General features: G+C 36.8%; 1 protein-coding gene across 38 annotated transcripts in view; it reads right to left on the bottom strand.

Annotated features, from left to right (window-relative positions):
* RIMS2 (regulating synaptic membrane exocytosis 2) overlaps positions 1-18,600 on the bottom strand; it is a 459,423-nt gene that overhangs the window by 210,614 nt on the left and 230,209 nt on the right. For 27 of the 38 annotated variants that reach the window (XM_050709066.1, XM_035546281.2, XM_050709068.1 and 24 more), the window contains 4 exons: positions 7,440-7,507; positions 5,655-5,774; positions 4,608-4,707; positions 3,706-3,829 (listed from right to left, as the gene is read on the bottom strand). In XM_050709066.1, coding sequence (XP_050565023.1) covers positions 3,706-3,829; positions 4,608-4,707; positions 5,655-5,774; positions 7,440-7,507 — 412 coding nt within the window. Of the gene's footprint in view, positions 1-3,705; positions 3,830-4,607; positions 4,708-5,654; positions 5,775-7,101; positions 7,314-7,439; positions 7,508-18,600 lie in introns of all 38 variants that reach the window. The other 11 variants (XM_050709065.1, XM_035546271.2, XM_035546278.2 and 8 more) reach the window with 1 other exon arrangement.

The raw sequence follows: 18,600 nt of genomic DNA, 5'->3' as shown, positions 1-18,600 counted from the left end.
CCGGTGGAGCAGGGGCAGAGAGTGACCACAAAGGAGCTGTGGAGATGAAGCATTAGGGACCGACCACAGCCCCCATTCCCTGTCCCCCACACCACTGTGGGCTGGGGGGAGGTAGGAGTGTCAGGAACAAATGAGTGATGTTGAGCCTGGAAGACAGGGTGGTTTTAGCTTTATCTTGGTTTTCGCACCATCCTACTCTATTTTTAATTATCAATAAATTAAATTAATCTTCCCCAAATCGAGTCTGTTTTGGCCGTGACAGTAATTGCTCAGCCATCTCCCTATCCTTATCTCAACCCCTGAGCTTTTCCATCTCATTTTCTCCCCTCTCCTGTCGCAGAGGGGGAGTGGGAGAGCAGCTTGGCAGGTAAGTGGCAGCCAGCCAAGGTCAACGCCACAAAGGCATATGAAAATGAAAGGAAAGTTAAAAAATTCTTTCAGTGATACCTACTGTCTTATGCAATGAAAAAAAAAATAAATCTGCTATATGTATAAAAACTTATCTAGTAAGTTTTTGGGATATGCTTTCCAAACATTTTTCAAAACTCACTAGAAAAATAGCTGTACTAAGCACATTCAGGTACCTTTCCAAGTGAAGTGATGCTGCAGTACCCAGTGAATCAAGCAAATCAAAAGGCATACAACTGGTATAACTGTCCACTAAGGAAAAATCACTGTCTCTCTTGTTACTAAGCAAAACATGTCAGAAACTTTTAAGGGCTAGTGAAGAAGTAAATATTTAACTTGCATATTTGTTATTTTTAGAATACAAAATTCTTGGTATTTGTAGATTATCAAGGTACGCAATACCTGCCTATCACTTCACTCAGAAATATGCTGCAGAATTTAACCTGTGATTTATTTTTTTTAGCGTACCTAAAACATAGAGACCCAAGTACTTCACAGTAGTGTGACTGGTATTTCTGCAGGGAACTCTCACTGGGATAAATGGAAGAGAGGCGAAGATAGTTTTAAGCATCTCTTCACATTTTAAGATATCTTCCATTGCAAGCAGATTATTATAGAATAATTAATAAAACACAAGGCAACATACCTTCCAAATTCAGAACAGTAGTAACTATGAAAATAAAATACATTTTAAAATAGGTATTTCTGATGATTAGAAAGCAGAAAAGAGAAAGTTTCTTGCATATAAGAGATAGCCAGCTTACACAGAATAGCAACATGGCCATCAATGTTTATTTTAAGATAAATAAGGGGGTAAATTGCATGCCAAAATGGTATGATCATATTTTTAAAAAAGATTTTCCCATTTTATTTTTCTTTATCAGCTTAGTTTGTCACGTTCAGTTTTCCGTAGAAGTCAGCCCATAATAAAACGAAGAACCAGTAATCATGTTTACTGAAAGCTGTTCTTGTATTCAGAATATCAGGATGTGACAAAGGGTTCTGTTTCTCAGCTAAGTTAATTGTCAGTCTTGAGACTCTGTAAGTAATAGGATATACTTCAATGCAAAAGTGAAATCCTTCAAGTGGGCAGAAATTATTCTAATCAAAATAATTATCACTTCAGACATCTGGTAAATCTGCACTTTTAATGATTTTAAGCACATAGAAAACTTATTCCCTGGGATAGAACACAGACCTACAGCATTATGCTTCCGTGGGCAAGTAAAAGATGTTCATTTCTATAGTCCATTTGATTATGACCAGAAATTTCCTAAAGAAGATAATATGGTATTTCCAGTTCATCAGCTCAAATCTCAAGAAAAACACTTCTGAAGTTATATTGCTGATATCAAAATCCCCAAGGAGCAACACATATCTCATCAGAATCTTAAGTTCTCACCAACCTGCAGATGACTAAAAGAAATAATGTTTTGAGACATCCACAATGTATTTAACACCGAGGCTTCAGTTATAAACCCATTTCCATTAGTAACTGGAGCTCTGGAGGTGAAGACCCTCTTTTACATCTACTGCAAAAAGAAAGTGGGAATCCAGTATGCAGTAACTGTTTTAGTCCCAACCTGGCTCAGTTCTTCACACTGTGTGGCAAACAGTTAATGCTGAAGAAGGCGTCTTGAGAGCCTATACCACCTTCTTTAAGGAATTATAGACGAGCTGCTCTAGTGACAGCAAGTGGAGCACATGGTAACGTAATCAATAAAAGACATGATGATAAGGAAGGTAAATAACAGGCAGTAAATAGAAAAGCATAAGAAAGAACAGAGGAAGTTTCATACAGTGAAAGGAATGAAGAAAGAAAAAAAAAAAGTACTTTCAAGATGAGAGCAGTTCCTTGAAACTTTGGTATAAACATCATAGTTGAAATACTATGAAAGATCTTACACTTACATGAAACAAATGTGAAACCTTCTCTTCTAAGACAATTTTTTTCTTGCAAGTTAGTCAGTCCCTCAGTATTGCTATTACACATAGAACTCCTAAGTTATGCAAAGATTTTTATGGATAAGATAAAAAGATACAGCCTTTGCCCTAAAGGGTTTGCAGTTCAGTATATACATAGATAACGTCTCATCTTACTGACAAGATAAAGCAATCTTTGTTATTATCAAGTTCGTTAGAAAGTATCAAAGCAAATTATGTTCCTAATCATACTGCATCTTCTTTGAGTTAAATACACCAGATACTATACCTCATAGCTGCACCCATAACAAATTACCCTCACTGAAATTCCATCCTCACATTATCTGGCTCTAGATTTAATTTTTTTTTAGTACTACTTAGTTCTCATTTCCTATGTTACTCATGCTTTCATATAAGAAAATTGTGTGCATCTTACACAAAAGTAAAGGCATAAATATATTAATATATAAATACATTGTAATAAATTCTGTGGGAGAAAATAGAAAATTCTTAACAACTGTAAGCATCTTCAACTTCCTCTTCACAAACCTGAAATGATCAGCCATAGAACTTCCAGTGGAGAAGTAAAAGAACGATGTGACTGTAGTTTGTAGGAACTTGAATAAAACAAACAGATGAAGAAAGGGAAGTCTTCATAGAAGTGGAAACATTCATACAACAAAGTAGCTAGAAATGCCCTATTGATCAGCAAAAAAAAACCAAACACCTAAGTTTAGACATTGAGAGGTAGTTCTCAAAGTCAAGCAAACTGGGTGGAGAACTGAAGAAAAAGGGTCACATAGTCTGTTTAAATGAGCAGTCAATGTAGCTATTTATTCAGGTATGTTCTGTATTAGAAACCAAATAATTTAGTATATTTCAGAGATGAAGATGATGAAAACGTCATTACTTTCCAAGACATATCGGTTATGTCATTGGCATACTGTATTTTGGGCAAAATAAACAGAGTTAATCATCAATTCATAGACCAAATATGTATACTTCACTATACATACTATATAAAAATGGAAATGGAGAAGCAAAAATCAGGAGTCAAGTTATTAATGAAGAGTTGTGGCAACAAAGATTGTAATCACAGATCCTATATAGCCTGGACCACCAACTAAATAACCACAAAAGGTAACCTGTTTTCAAGCATATCAGCAGATAATGCCCAGAACTCTCTTGAGAGTACTTGATTTCACTCCACCTCTTTTTACTTACTGGCATGATCTACCATTCTAGCTATGTTTTTGGTTTACATAGTTTTACATACAGTTTTACTGTTTATAATATTTATGAATCTGACATGATCTCCACTAGAAGTGAAATTTAACAATATTTTTATCACATCTAATACAAAAATGTACTTACCCAATTGGTCTTGAAACAACAAGCTCCACCTGTGGCTCAGGTTTGGACTCTAAAATGATGTTATATACCTCCTCAAAGGTGGCTCCTTGTAGTAGCCTTCCATTCCATTCTAATACTTCATCACCTATAATTTCAGTAATAACAGTCTGCTTAGTGAGTCTGCAGTGAATTGTACTTACAATGACAATTTAAGCCATTTACTGAATTGTGAAACCTGTGTTGTCAAAAAGTTTGGAGTATTCAACATTTTCTGCAGCTCTGCTCTGAATACATAAGGTTCCATAAGGTTCAGCAAAACAATAATATCGTCCATAGGACCGCTATTGAATTAGATATGGCTCGTACTTTGTGGTTTAAAATAAAACCGAAGATGCTCTTTAGAAAATGCAGATCTTTAAAACAGCAGATTTCATCAACTTGCTATTTTGAAGATTCATTTACCTCTAAAAGTTTAGTATTTAGTGTTCAGACAGTTCTTATGTTAACATTTAATATTTCTTGCACATACTCCAGTGCAGCAATCCATGGTTCACACATTGGGATAGAACCAGATCTTAAAAGTTTCTTGGCCAAGCTGGTTTTGTTGGCACATTTGTGATATCTTGGCTTGGGTCTAAATAAAATATACTCCATAAGGTGACTGGGCAGGATGTCAATGGAATATTATTTTGAGTAGGAAAACATCAATAAGAATGTAAAAACATGATTTTGAACAACATGAGATTTGATGTATTTCAAAAAAGCAGTAATGTCAGTAATAATTTAGTACATGAACATCAGGTTGAATTCTGCAGCAGCTCATCACATCTATTCAACATAATTTGACTTTTAATTAAGCTCACTTTCTTCTTATCACCCTTAGAAAAGAAACTCAGCATTACAGATCTGTAATGGATACATACCTGGTCTAAGATGCCCCACTGTATCAGCTAAGCTTCCTTTTTTAACTTTGGTGATAAATGCACAGAGTCGACCTGATTCAGTCATCTTTCCTCCTACTACCTGTTTCAAAGAGGAATTATTTTCATAGCATGAGAATTTATTTAAATGACTTAACCATACTGGCAATGGAGAACAGAATTCGATGACTTCTCTGGTATTCAGGTAGCCCAGATAAGGCAGATATACTTCAAACAAACACCACAGAACATTGGCTATGGCAGGTTATGTTTATACCTATTCCAGCTACCTGTGTAATTTAAAGACAATACAAATACAGAAAGTTAAATACTTCAAAATTTCACTGTACTATATTTTACTGTACTGTATATTTACTGTAGTATAAATTGGCACCCCCAAAAAAGTACACTATATGGTTCATTAGACTGCTTCAACACTTTCAAGCTGTAAATAGATTTGTTAATGTAACAGAGTCTACAACATTCACACAAAACATTGAATGTATCTAACAATTAATCCATTTTGTGATAATAAACAATGTATAAGTACTAATAATTTTCAGTCTTGCGCATTTAAGAAGTGGCAAATCTATCAGAGGGGAAAAATTCTAGAAACAGTAATTTACAGTGGTAGACTTTGCTCTGGGTCAAAGTGTCATTAATCTCCAGATGTCCCCCAGATCTTCAGAAAAGATTATTTATTTTTCACATTTCTTCCATCTTTTGCAGAACAGAAGTTACACCACGCTGCAATGCTCAACACTCAAGAAAGTGGACAGGGTTTGGCCTGCCTAGCAAGGATGCAATTAGCACCTTGCACAGCAGCAAACTTGTGAAAACATGTCCGGTCTTTCTGTAAAATACAACTTTTTCAGAATGTCAGAGACCCTGTGAAATTCCTCTTAGTAATGTACAATGTCTTTATACAGTATTTTTGAGATTAAGACATTATAGATATAGGTAGACTATGTATTATGAGAATTATTACATTACAAAGGTAGCTAGTTTAATTGAGAGTTGTAAGTAATTCCAAAATTATTCATTACCAACCTTCAATCCAAGCATTGCTCCCGAGTCTCTCGGCACACTTCCATCTTTCAGTCGTTTATTTAACAAAATCCGACCGATGAGACGGTCTCCATCTTTGGATGGTTGCCAAGTTACCGGATGCTATCATATGGTGTTAATGGAAAATACAGTGAATAGGATATTAAAGAAAAATATTTCAATAATACTTTTCATTTCCTGATATATTTTTAAAATGCAGTGAAAGTGTTATGATTACACTAATATTTAATGCATCAGAATGACAGAAAACCGTGCTGGTAAAGATATATTTGGACATATAGTCCATCACAATGTATTTCTAATATTTAGTAACATTACCTACTTTACTAAATCCAATTTGTAAATATCTGTAATGATCTTTGCATCTTGATGAACAGACAGATACAGATAACTATGCATAGGGGACAATCACACTTGAGTACTGACAAAAACAACTGTAAAGGCCAATATTAAGAGTAACACCGAAAAGGCAAGTTTAACCCAAAATTAAAACTTGATGCAAGACACAGATTTCTTCTTTTTCCCCTATTCCAAACATGTCAGTTTTCTCTAAGACTAACAAAATTTTTCTGTTTTTCTTTCTCTCATTAGTAGTATATTAAAAATTATAGAACACGTTAAAAATGACATTCATTGCTCTGCATTTAAATGTTTCTTGGATTAATTGCTCCACATACAGAGCATATGAACATATTATTATTCCATTACTACACATGGGCACACGTTGTATGTTGGCATAACATAATTACTAAAATTTTAAATATTTTTATTTTGTGTAATCATAGCACTTTTTCACTGACAAATACTACTTCCATGCTCTATTTCATGCAAAACTAGCAGGCACAGACAAATTTGCTCCCATTACAAGTAATAACTCTAAAATGACTGATCATAATCTCTACCAAACAAAACACAAAAATAAAAATCACCAAAGCAGATGGCAAAGCCTTTAATGCTGCACAATACTGCACAAAAAATGGCATGGCAACAAAACAAAAGAACAACCGTGACAGTGAAAGGGAAAAAAGAAAAACAACTTTTCCGTGCAGAGAGACCCAATTTTCTCCCTTTTTCACCTGGGACTTAAACTATTAATTTAATTTCAGCCCCAGGAGTTTGAACATAGTAAATCAAATAAGCCAATCAGTAGAATCCTTGTTGTTAATTACTTCACGCTTGAAGGTAATACCATTATAGGCTATTATGCAACCAAGAACAATGTCTTTTTTTTTTTTCTTAGGCTGCCAAACCATAAAAGCTGCAAGCATGCAGAGAGTTTTCATTTGTTTTTCTTTTCTGCACCTTAAGAAATGCTACATTGTCTCTAGAAACACCCTGTCTTTTACTTTATGCACTATTTTAATGAGTGACAGAGAGCAAACAAAGACCAAATGAACAGGTTAAAATACAGGCTCCGTAATCTCAGTACCTTCTCGCTATGGCTATGTTCCTCGTTTAGAGTTGTGCTACTACACGTATCTACCCCAGAGTCTTTTATCTGAGGCTCAGACCATTCCAAGTCCTCCTCTTCCAAAGAGTGGCCACCAAAACACACCATTTTCTTTTGTCTCTCGGATAAGGTGTTAGAATCCGACAAAACTGCCTGCTCACTAGTTTTTCTTTTTCCCCTTTGACTGTCCCCTATAGATGTGGGATAAAAAAAAAAAAAAAAAGGAAACAAAAAAGAAAACATGCAAAGGTGTAAATAAAACAAAGGAAATGTGAAATGGCAAAAGAAACTAAATGGTAAGGCTCCACATGTCTCACCAAAGACATTGGGGATGCCTCACTGCTATGCCAAGACGTATGGTCCAACCAGTTGTAATCCATGTCTCCTGCGAGAATCAGACAGACAAGATAGTGCAGTAAAGGAAAGGTGAAAGAAAGGACAGAAAAAGATACAGTAAAATTGTAAAGACTGCTGCTTATCCTATCTGATTCATAATCTTTGCTAGCAGGACTTGGAAAACAATTCCAAGAGAAAGTTAAGATGCCAACAACTGAGCACATGGCATATGAAATACAGTGAGGAAGTGGGTACGTTTGCTTGTGTATAGGTGTGCATATAGTTATGTACAGCGTAAAGCATCACTGGTTCCCGATTTTTAACTGTTTGCATACAATTAGCTACAGTAAATTAAAAGATAAGGCAAATTGCATTGTATTTGTAATGATTTTCAGAAAGGAAAACATTTGATTACAGGAGAGGTTTTCATCATAAACTACAGAAACAGTTTTTGTTTCTTGTCTTAAGGAACAGATTTTGCTTTTCCATTACAAACTAGTATTCTTTCTGATCACTTCCATAAAATACTTGAGCAATGGTACGGTATATTCAGCTGTACTGTAGGTGATGTTTTAAGGAGGGCTGAATGATCTGTTAAAATATAATAGATTTATAAGAAAAACAAATATATAAAATATCTTATAAAAAACATATCAACTTCACTTGAAATTCCCAGAGAAATGTCTACTGGTTAAATCTCAGGACAATACTTGTAAGTACCTCGAAGCTGAAAATAAACATTTATGATTCTAACAAGGGATATTTGTCTTTTATACATTATAGAATCCGAATTTAACATGTATGGCAGACAGATGATAAGAAGAAAGGTTTAAAACACAGTTTTAAACAAAAAGCCTAAATGCTGCTGTCCACAGAACTGGGGAGTGACTCGTGTCTTTTAATAAAGCATTCTCATTCATGTAGGTACCTTAAATCATGAATTATGCCCACACATTTTGAATTATCCGTGTTCCTTTTTGTTTGTTTTTTACAATATTGTTACTACATGCTACATGAAAAAATATTTTGTTACTGTATGCGAGATATGATTATGATATTATTGTGTGCAGGACCAAATGTTGGCTTTTGACCAAGAGAACACTAAACCAGTGCAGTTCCGCTCTTAATACAGACCACAAACAGCACTTTTGTATTTCCTTTACCTCAGATCCTGCTTTGACATTGCTCAGCTACTTCCTCTGAAAGTACACCAAAAGGTTTGTGAAATATAACTACTAGGTCTAAGCACAGCCTGAAAATTTGTCTAGAAAACCTTGCAGAAATGATGCACAGATACAACCCCACAAAACTAAGCTACAAAAAGCTAATGCATACTTCAGAAAAGTAAAATACAGTCTCCTCAAAAGGATTTACCATATACAATGAGCAATATGATTTTTTTTCCCCCACTTGTTTTCTCCTAACATATACAGTATGTCATCTGGAAACAAGATCAAGTCTCATTTCCATTTTAAAGAAGGACATGCATTGAATATCAAGGTTTTCTTTTTAAACAGACACTTCCAGTTTGAACTTAGTCTCTAACATTTTGCAGAAACAAGCAGCACGTTGGACATCCTTTCATTTCACAAAAGGAATGATAATGTTGGTAATGGAAGATGAAATATACAATATTGCTTAATATGTGTTACATTTGCGATGTACTGTTCCGGGGCTGCGCTTGGAAGATACGAAATATATGTGCAAGGATAGCATGAGAGAATGCACCGACTCATGATGAGGAGTAAGGAGGAGGACTAAAAGAATGCCCAATTTGCAAGACATCTAGATAACTGGGGCCTCTCGGACTCCTGGAACTGGATCAAACCAACCTTGCGGTTTGGACTGAGACCAAGGGCTCAGAAAGCATGCGTAAGAAGAAAAGGTTAAAAAGTTCAACTCTGATGAAGACATCTTACTTCATCCCAATGACCACCCAGACGACCACCAGAGAGTAATACACAAGCGCAGAAGGACTGAGAAGATAATTGGCATACGAAGCGGGGCTAGACGGAGCTAGGAAATAAATATGCATAGCTGTGTTGTGAAACTTAATGCATATGTAATATTTTAGGAGATAAAAGAGAACGGAGTGAACAAATCGGACGAAGTTAGATTTGGGCAGGCATGCCCCTAACTTCCGGCGCCTAATAAAAGCACCTTCATATAATCACTTTGTGGATTATGTGTCTTTATGAACGCTAACAATAAGGGACCTCATGAAACTATTCTGAAGCTTTAATTCAGTCATATTTTCTAAGTAATAAATGGGCCTGCTGTAAAACTACAAACTGTTTTTCTTGATTCTTTGAAGGGAAGGTAACATTTTAAAATGGGAGTTTCTGATCAAAACTGCCCTCTGTTTATGGCAGTTAACTCCATATGGCTTAAAGTGTAGTGACTACATATGGCTAAACGTGTGGATATCCTGTAAAGGGGAAAAGAAATATTCTTCTGAAAACTAATATTTTGCAAAAGGTTTTACTGGCAAGGAACTTTCAGGGTTTTCTTACCTCCAACTCCACAGACATCACTTCAGGAGAACAGAGTGAAATCATCAGTGAGCTCTTGAAGATCTACCTTTTACTGTACTAATACACATTTAGAGATATCTGGAAGATGGCAAGAGCTCCAGTTTACACAATTGCCTGGTTTACAAATCCTGATTTTAAAATGTATTTTAAAAATTTATCCTCACAGAATGACAGAGTGGCTGAGGCCAGCAGGGCCCTCTGGATGCCACCCGGTGCCACCCGTGCCCAAGCAGGGACACCCAGAGCAGGGTGCCCAGCACCACGTCCAGGCGGCTTCTGAAGGGCTCCAAGGAGGAGACCCCACAGCCTCTGGGCAGCCTGTGCCAGGGCTCCGTCACCCGCACAGCACAGAAGTGCTCCTGGTGCTCAGGGGGAGCCTCCTGGGGGCCAGTTTGTGCCCAGGGCCTCCTGTCCTGGCACTGGGCACCACTGCACACAGCCCGGCTCCGTCCTCCCCGCACCCTCCCCTCAGGGATTTACAGACAGTGATGAGATCCCCCTGGGCCTCCTCTTCTCCAGGCTGAGCAGTCCCAGCTCTCTCAGCCTCCCCTCACAGGAGGGGTGCTCCAGGCCATCCACCATCTCAATGGCCCTCTGCTGGACTCTCTCCAGTATGTCCATTTCTCTCTTGTACTGGACACAGAGCTCCAGGTGTGGCCTCACCAATGCTGAGTAGAGGGGAAGGTGGAATCTTAAGCGAGGAAAATTCATCTCATTACACTAATGATGACTTCATTTTAGCTACAGGAACAAAAGGCACATGAGCCCATACTATTTCTTCCTAGCAGTTATTTTCTATGTCATCAGTACAATTTCTATGCCCGAAACCACAGTCTGACTGAAAAGTTGTAATTTGGCTCCCTGTAATTTGCCACCTAATTCTAGGAGCACAGCACTGAAATGAAATGGGCTGTATAAGCAGAATAGTTAAAACAGATCATTCTTACTAATTCTAATTCCTGGCTATTTCTGAGAAATGGTGTATTTTCATTGAAATGACTAAATTTAAATGTAGGTATCTATTGTTAAGGAGTAAAAATCTACCACTGCAAATTACTGGTCCTGTTTTAAGGTTTTAAATTTGTCAGCAACAACCCTGACTATTACTTATATTACAAAAGAAGCCAACAGAAGGGAATCCACAGGTGTAGTTATTACGTCCTTGCTGTTCTCCAGCAAACAGAGTACTTCATTTACCCTTTATGAATTTCATCTACATTCTTAATGTTCACACACATTATTCATAGCAATTGAGATGGCTTTGCCAGCTCTCCTATTCAAGCTTTTTCCCCTGTAAATTATACATATATATTTTGCATGAACTTGTCAAGAGCTAGGATTCCTATCAAACTCAACTTTCACTTGTTTGTCTATGTAGGAAATAGGAAATAACTTGTTATAATAGGAAAACAAGTTATTGAAAAGTTGAGTTCCCTGGGATGTACTTATCATATATATACACTTTCCCACTGTGAATGTGCATATACCTAGCCACCAAATATTTGTCTAGTCTTCACTTGGAATTTGTATGCCCACAGCACCTGATAACAGGCATACACTGAAAGACTGAAAGTAAATAACTTTCCAGTAACTGTACTTCACAGCAGAGATGTGCTATACGTACACAAGTTCATCCTATAGGTGTTTATACGAGCAAATGTTGAGCAGTGTTGGGCTGCAGCAGTCTGGGCTGTGCACACCCACACTTGAAACGTACATACTGTCTTTTAGTTAGATATAGAAACTCTGGATTCTTTTTCTTGATTTTTATTCTTCTACCTAAAGCTATCCAAAATAGTAATATACATACATTAATACATACACATATACCTGAGTGATAACTTGCAATTTTTAAAACTTCCCATTCATACAGTAAAAATAAAATATGTTGATTATTTTCCTACAATAGAACTTCCAATTTTCTCATTTCAGGAACAAAACAAAATAAAATCTTACAGTAAGTCCTTTTATAACTTGTTAGAGAACTTCTTACAGCCGTCTTTCAAATACGGACCTCTAATTCTTTTACCTACACTTTGACTATTTATTGTACAGATCTGTACATCTGAATCAATAAGCCTATGTTCCTTTTACAATCAGTAGAGGGAAGTAGAACTTTTTAAGTGTGGTTCATTTGACCTGTTTTAGATGTGCACTTCCAGGTGAGATAAATCATACCTTCATCACATCCAAAATGTCTTATTTATCCCCTGCTATTTTTAAAGGTTTCAGTAACTCCTTCAGATGGTCATCATCTTTTCATTAGGAGGACCCCACTACCCTACGTTACAGTTTTGACATAGCCTCAACTATTTATTTATATATCCAAGAAAATACCAAAATAATCATTAAAAGGTCTCAGGACTCAAAGATCTCATGAAAGGCAAGTCTACTGGACTGATTATATATAATTAGAAATACCAAATATTTCTGTACCACAGCAGCAGCAATGTAGACTAAAAGGATCTCTGGATGATAGAAAACTTTTTGCTTCTGTGTTCAAGTGTTCAAACATAGGTCTCTGGCCCGTTGTAAGACTTCGGCTTATTGAAAAAGTTTCCAAATGTCCTCTCACCCATGTACTATATGGTGCATCCACTTACTATTATGTATCCAAGATTAGACCCACTTAGCCCAATATGCCCAATGTACTAGATTAGCACATAGAAATTACATTTATTTTGCAGCAATTTTGCAACTCTCTGTCAAATGGCAAGCCCTGAACGGATACATGCACCAAGGAACAAATGTAAAACTGAGACAGTTGCCAGATTAAAGCACTCCCAATTCTTGCCCTACTATTTTGCCCTCTTTTTTTCAGTCAAGATGTAGGGAGTTGTCTTTCTCTTTAATTTAGGTGTCTCATAATAAACACCATTTACTGTAAAATTAAAATGGTAAGAAAACAAACAACTTCATACTGTTTTGTCCAAATCCATATCATTTTTTCTGTATCATTTTTTGTCCAAATCTGTATCATTTTTAGAATATGTAGCAGCATGTTTCAAAAAAATCATCTTAGAAATTAGAAATGATAAAGCCATTGTAGTCCATGTTGACTTTGTCCTTAACACAGCATTAAGAGTCAGCTACTAAATAACAGATTTTAAATACTATAAAAATTAATTAAATGCAATCAAACTGCTATTAATAAAAATAGTTAAATTAATAAAATATACACAGGAAGACTGTCTGGAAGCCCAGTAGCATATTACATCTCTATAAGACATGTATTGCTTAGTACAGTCACACTTCTTTGAGGTACAAGGAATGACTTGACAAGATGACTGGACATCAGTTTCTCAGTGAGTGTTCTATGAATAGTAAAATCTTGACTGGGTAGAAGTTTTGTGAAATCTTGTAAAATTAAAAGTAATAAATGTAAGACACAGTTTTTTTGTTTCTCTACAGGAAAAACTGTTAAACCATAATTTCACCTTAACAAAGACATTGAATCCTTAATTCTGACTACCAGAAAAAACACTTTATTTAAATACTTTAAATATTTCTTCCACAATAGCAGACGCTTTACTATTGAGACAATGGGGTTTTAGGATGTCCAGCAGAAATGACTCAGGAAAAATGTCACCTAGTTGATAAATTATATAAACTACAGTATCAAAGCCGTCTTTCATGGCAAAAGGAACAAATATATTGCTAAGCATCATACAATCTTAGCTAGTGTCATTATAACAGCATGCAGATGCCTTAGGAGTTCAGGAGTGCAGCTGGATACAAGAACAGACATATGTGAGTTCTGCTCTTATCAATGTCACGGACAAACCAGGCTGGGAGAGAAACCACATCACTGACCTAGCCTTTCTCTATAAATGGCAGAAAGCTGAAGCCTTGTAAGCTTACAGATTTCTAGGATATTTTGTTCTTACTGTTGTTAGCCTCTACAGCCAAAACCACGCAGGCAAAGGAAAAGGTTTCCTTCTTCTTCCTCCACATTTCCACTGGGAACCTGCAGCAATGGGAACTTGCCATAGTGACGGGAACATTGAATGGCAACGTGTATTTAAAAAAAAAAATCTAGTCAAGTGACATTCCCCTTCTATTTTAATGCTTGATTATGTATTTTTTGCTTCTTAGAACAGCTTTCCCACTCAGAAATATGGCATCTAAGTATCTTTTAAAAACATTGAAAAATTTGGATCTAAAACACACAGTATGTGTCTACTGCTTCTTGAGTTATTGGCTCCATTCATCTGCGTTATTTTATGTATCTGCTTTAAGGCTGACATGAATTGTAGCCAAATCTGTTTTTCTTCAATGACAATAAAAGAAGTGAAGGTGATTACCTTGGTTGTAGATGTCTAGTCTGTGGAAGTCTACATTGAAGCAGATGGAACCTCACTTCTGATGTATGGATCCACAGATTTATAGGACTGCTACATTTGATAAAGGGTCAAAAAGTGATTTTTGTGACCCTGCATAACCTCCCTTGTTAATTACAAACAACAGGTGTACACCTAAGTTAGTCTGGCCAAGAAGGAAAGGCATAAAAGAGAACCTACACAGTTAGAAGAAGATCCTGAACAGGAGAGAGCTCCATCTCACAAAACAGGTAAGAGACTAAATGGCGCTGTGCACATACAGCGCATACCCAGGTGGCAAGAACAATGACACAGAGCGCCTGAGGGCATTGACTAGAGGTACTGCCACAGAAAAAATCTTCTCTGGTCTACAGAGAAAGGGTAGATAACACTCGTGATACAAATGTGTATGTGCACTGTCACTCAGAAACAGCAGAATGTCTTCTAAGATGAAGAATTTCTGAAAACATTCCTTATAATGGAAATGCTGGCAAACCTTTAAGCATAGCAACTCTACTTTTCTGTGTAACATAGAAACATGCACTTTCTACCAACAGAGACCTTTTTTGAAGACATTCGCTGACAATTTATACGCTATGGAAAGTCTTATTATACCAGTTTGGGTTTTGGCAGTATTCTCTATGGGGCAGTCATTAAGAATTTAAAAATCTCTCGATTTCCCCTTTTTTTTTCAAAGTGATACTGTTTAGCGGAAGATGTCATTAAGAATGAAGACATTGGTTCCGCTCCATGAAAATGTAGCCTTGTTTTCAAATACTAGTAATACTGCTTATCAGAAAAGATATCAGTCTTTACAGAAAGGATTACCTAGTATAAAGAGTGAAAAGGTTTCAGCATGGCTGTTTCATTTTGTCTCTCTTTCTGAAACTGAGACTTAGAATCACTGTTGAGGAAAGTATACTTAATGAAAGCATTTTCTTAAGTATGTTTTGCCCAGAAGGATTTAATTTATGGGAAGTACTTTCTTCATAATTAGATTTTCCAAAACATTAGATTTTCCAAAACACAGGCTTAATAACAGTCAAGTGTACTTTTATAAAGGTCTTTTCATGAAATAAATGGAAAGCAAGCATATTGGTACCGCATATACATCTGTAATGATGGACAGTCTACTTCCTGTAGAAAGAGGCTGCATATTAAAGTTAGCGGGAGTTTTTGTTAAGTTAGCTTAACAAAAAAAAGTGAAAAAGAGAGAAACATGAGAATTTCTTAACTAAAGTTCAGACTTAACAGACTCACACTGGAAGACGGGCTTCATGTGACAGCACAGAGGCACACGCTAGCTGTCCTCATACACTTACATCCATGCCTCTCAGAGGACAGCAGGAGCGTGACCCGGTTTGTCACACCATGGCCTCTGCCATGTGACACAGTGCACTGAAACTCACACTCTGGGCCATCAAGGAAATGGGCTGGTGTAATGAAGAAGTCAAGGAAAACAGACAAACATCTTATACTGGGGGCCCAGCCCACCGCTGCCAGTTGATATCTACTTAATACTCAAGTATTTTAGATTTGCACACCTCTGTTGTGTGTTCCCTGCTTTATTTCTAACGAGCAGGGAAAACTGGAAGTAACAAAGAGTGACATCTTATGGATGTATCTCTCGTGTTAGTGTCTTTAAGGCATTGTCCTAGGAAGATGTTTACTCCAAATTACACTTCTGACCATTCTTGCAGCATTTTCACTCTCCCATTTCCTTCTCCTCTTTGTAGGACGCTTTGAGCTTATGCCAAAGTATTTCCAGGACAAGAAAATTCCTTCAGCTGAATACAAAGGAAAGCACACTGCGGAAAGCTTAGAAGAGACAGCAGCTCTAGGCAGTGCCCAGATGTAAGTATCCAAAAGCAATTTACTACTTTTTTATTATTCAGCCTAAATTTTCAATCCCTTCTTACAGGGCATGCCTTTTTCCATTTTCTTGCCTACTCACATCCACAAAGACCATACTTATATTCATGGGCTGACCTCGCATATCTTCCTTGCCTATCTGTCTTTGTCACGCATGCCTCTAACCCAGTCTTCCAACTGACAGCTTCATTACAAGTTCCTCCTTGAACAAGCTCGCCTATACCTGAATGAGAAGCCCTTCAAAAGAGGAAAGCAGCACTATTAGTAATGCAGGGCAGAGTAAAACCTATTAATATCATTAAACGATCCTGTATCTGGCCTTCATTTCAGCAGCTCTGTAACACAGAGGGCATTCCCATCACCTACAAGTAGGCAGCCTAGTTAGGTGTGATAAATAAGCCTACCTCTCTTCACAGACCTGCCTACTGAAAGTTAACGAGCTCTCAGATTTAATGCACATGGATATTAACCGGTGTCTGCAAGGTTGCTAAAAGCTGTGTTTTCCATCTGGCTGGCTCAGAAAATGGATCACCTTGGAAAATGACTGCGAGGGATGCACAGCTCTGTCATACAAGCACAGAAGATCCAATGGTTCTGGGACGTGGTGGAGCTGCAGCACAAGCGGGAACTCATCTGCACATGTTCAACAAATTCTTTCCTCAGATTTGAAATTAGATCAGGCACATTCAACTGTCTTGCTGCCAACAGCAAGGCAACAGGAAAAGCTGCCAAGCCAGCTGGAAACTAGCCTTATAGCAACCTGGAAGAGAACCCAGCTTATAATTGGAGAACCACGAAAATTTGTGAGAAACAGCTGCAATGTTTAAGAAACAGTTTCAGGTCTTGTGTGTTCATGATACCTGTTTTCTGTTCGATTTTTGTATTTGTTACTGGTTACTTTACACTCACCAAAGGAGGCTTAGTTAAACTGAAGAAATAAGTAGCTTCAGGAAAAATCCATTTAGCAATAGTAGACCATATTCTCTTACGCAGCTCGCTTTGTGCTGGCTTACCCTTTATCTCCGTTTCCCCAAATAAACACTCTTTTCATATCCTAAAGTTGTGACTTTGGCAAAATTATGCCTGACAGACTGGCAGAGTAGCTCCAATAAGACTGCCTGGCATCTGGAAGTCTCAGGGGCACAGGATTTACTGCACATGCACTGAATACTAAATATGAACCTATTTCTTTTTGGATGGTTTGGACAGACATATGAGCCCGCTACCTTTCCAAGGCAGTGCTTCACCAGATGCATATTTTTAATTCTTCCAGAAACAAACATCTACTGACAGGGCGTCTATACCAATGTTTTCATCAAATAATAAATTTGAGGCTACTACAATAGCTGGAGCCAATGCAAATAATAAAAACATATATTCATGTTCTTAACATGTATACATGTACATGAACAGATCCCTCTAATATTTATTAGACAGTAAAAATTACAGAAAAGGTAACTTTTTGTAGAGCGCACTTATTTACTTTCAAGCTTTAAAACTTTGATGTCAACATTAATTACTATAGAAAATAACAGTAAGCCACTCTGAATCAGTATATCCTGATTACTAAGCAAGACTCATAGCTACCAAGTAACGCCAATAGAAGACCACAACAGAAAGCAAGGGAATGGATTCTTTGTGAGATGTGATGTCAAATTCTCAAACAATAACATAAACTTAGCATGTCAGTTGTACTCATGACAGAGCTGTATTAATTTAATCAAGAGAACAATCACCCATAAGTAAAGCTGAAATAGTAACATGTCAGGAACGAAAGGGAAATCTTAACTTAGTTTTAAAGAATCAAATATATTAATTCACAATAGCAGCCTATATTTTTATCTCCAAAGTCGCATAGAGATAACGCTAATGAAAGGAGACACTACTAACACAGAGATGCCTCCTACTATAGGGACATCATTATCTATAATCAATTTCCATCAACGACCTAACAGCCTTCCATATATTAAGATTGAGGATCAGCTAGTTGCTTCATTGATCACATCTTTTTCCCTTCTCTCTACTTCTTCCAGTCAGCATCCATGATATTTTGCTACCAAACAGTGGTATTAAGAAATATTTGTGATTTTCACTACAAGATAACCAATGACCAAAGAATGTATCTGTGTGTATCTAATAAAACAATAAAATAGAGAGACATAAAATATCATTTACAAAATCAAAATAATTACAATTTTGATTATAAATAATCTTGTAAAATAATCAAACCATCTAAGTTCCTGTTCACCATTGCCTTTTTCTGTTCAGTTACTAGGTTTTGTTTTGGAGGGAAGAAAACCCCCACTTTTACCCTTGCACATAGCTGTTCTCCTAGAAGGACAGCTGGAGGGAAAGGGTAAGGAGGAAAAGATCTACTTCCCATTTTTGAGTACAGTATTCCCAGTAACTTAGGACAA

Source organism: Cygnus atratus, chromosome 2 (genome assembly GCF_013377495.2).
Source record: "Cygnus atratus isolate AKBS03 ecotype Queensland, Australia chromosome 2, CAtr_DNAZoo_HiC_assembly, whole genome shotgun sequence".
Lineage (NCBI taxonomy): Eukaryota > Metazoa > Chordata > Aves > Anseriformes > Anatidae > Cygnus > Cygnus atratus.
This window is presented reverse-complemented; position numbering and strand designations above follow the sequence as displayed.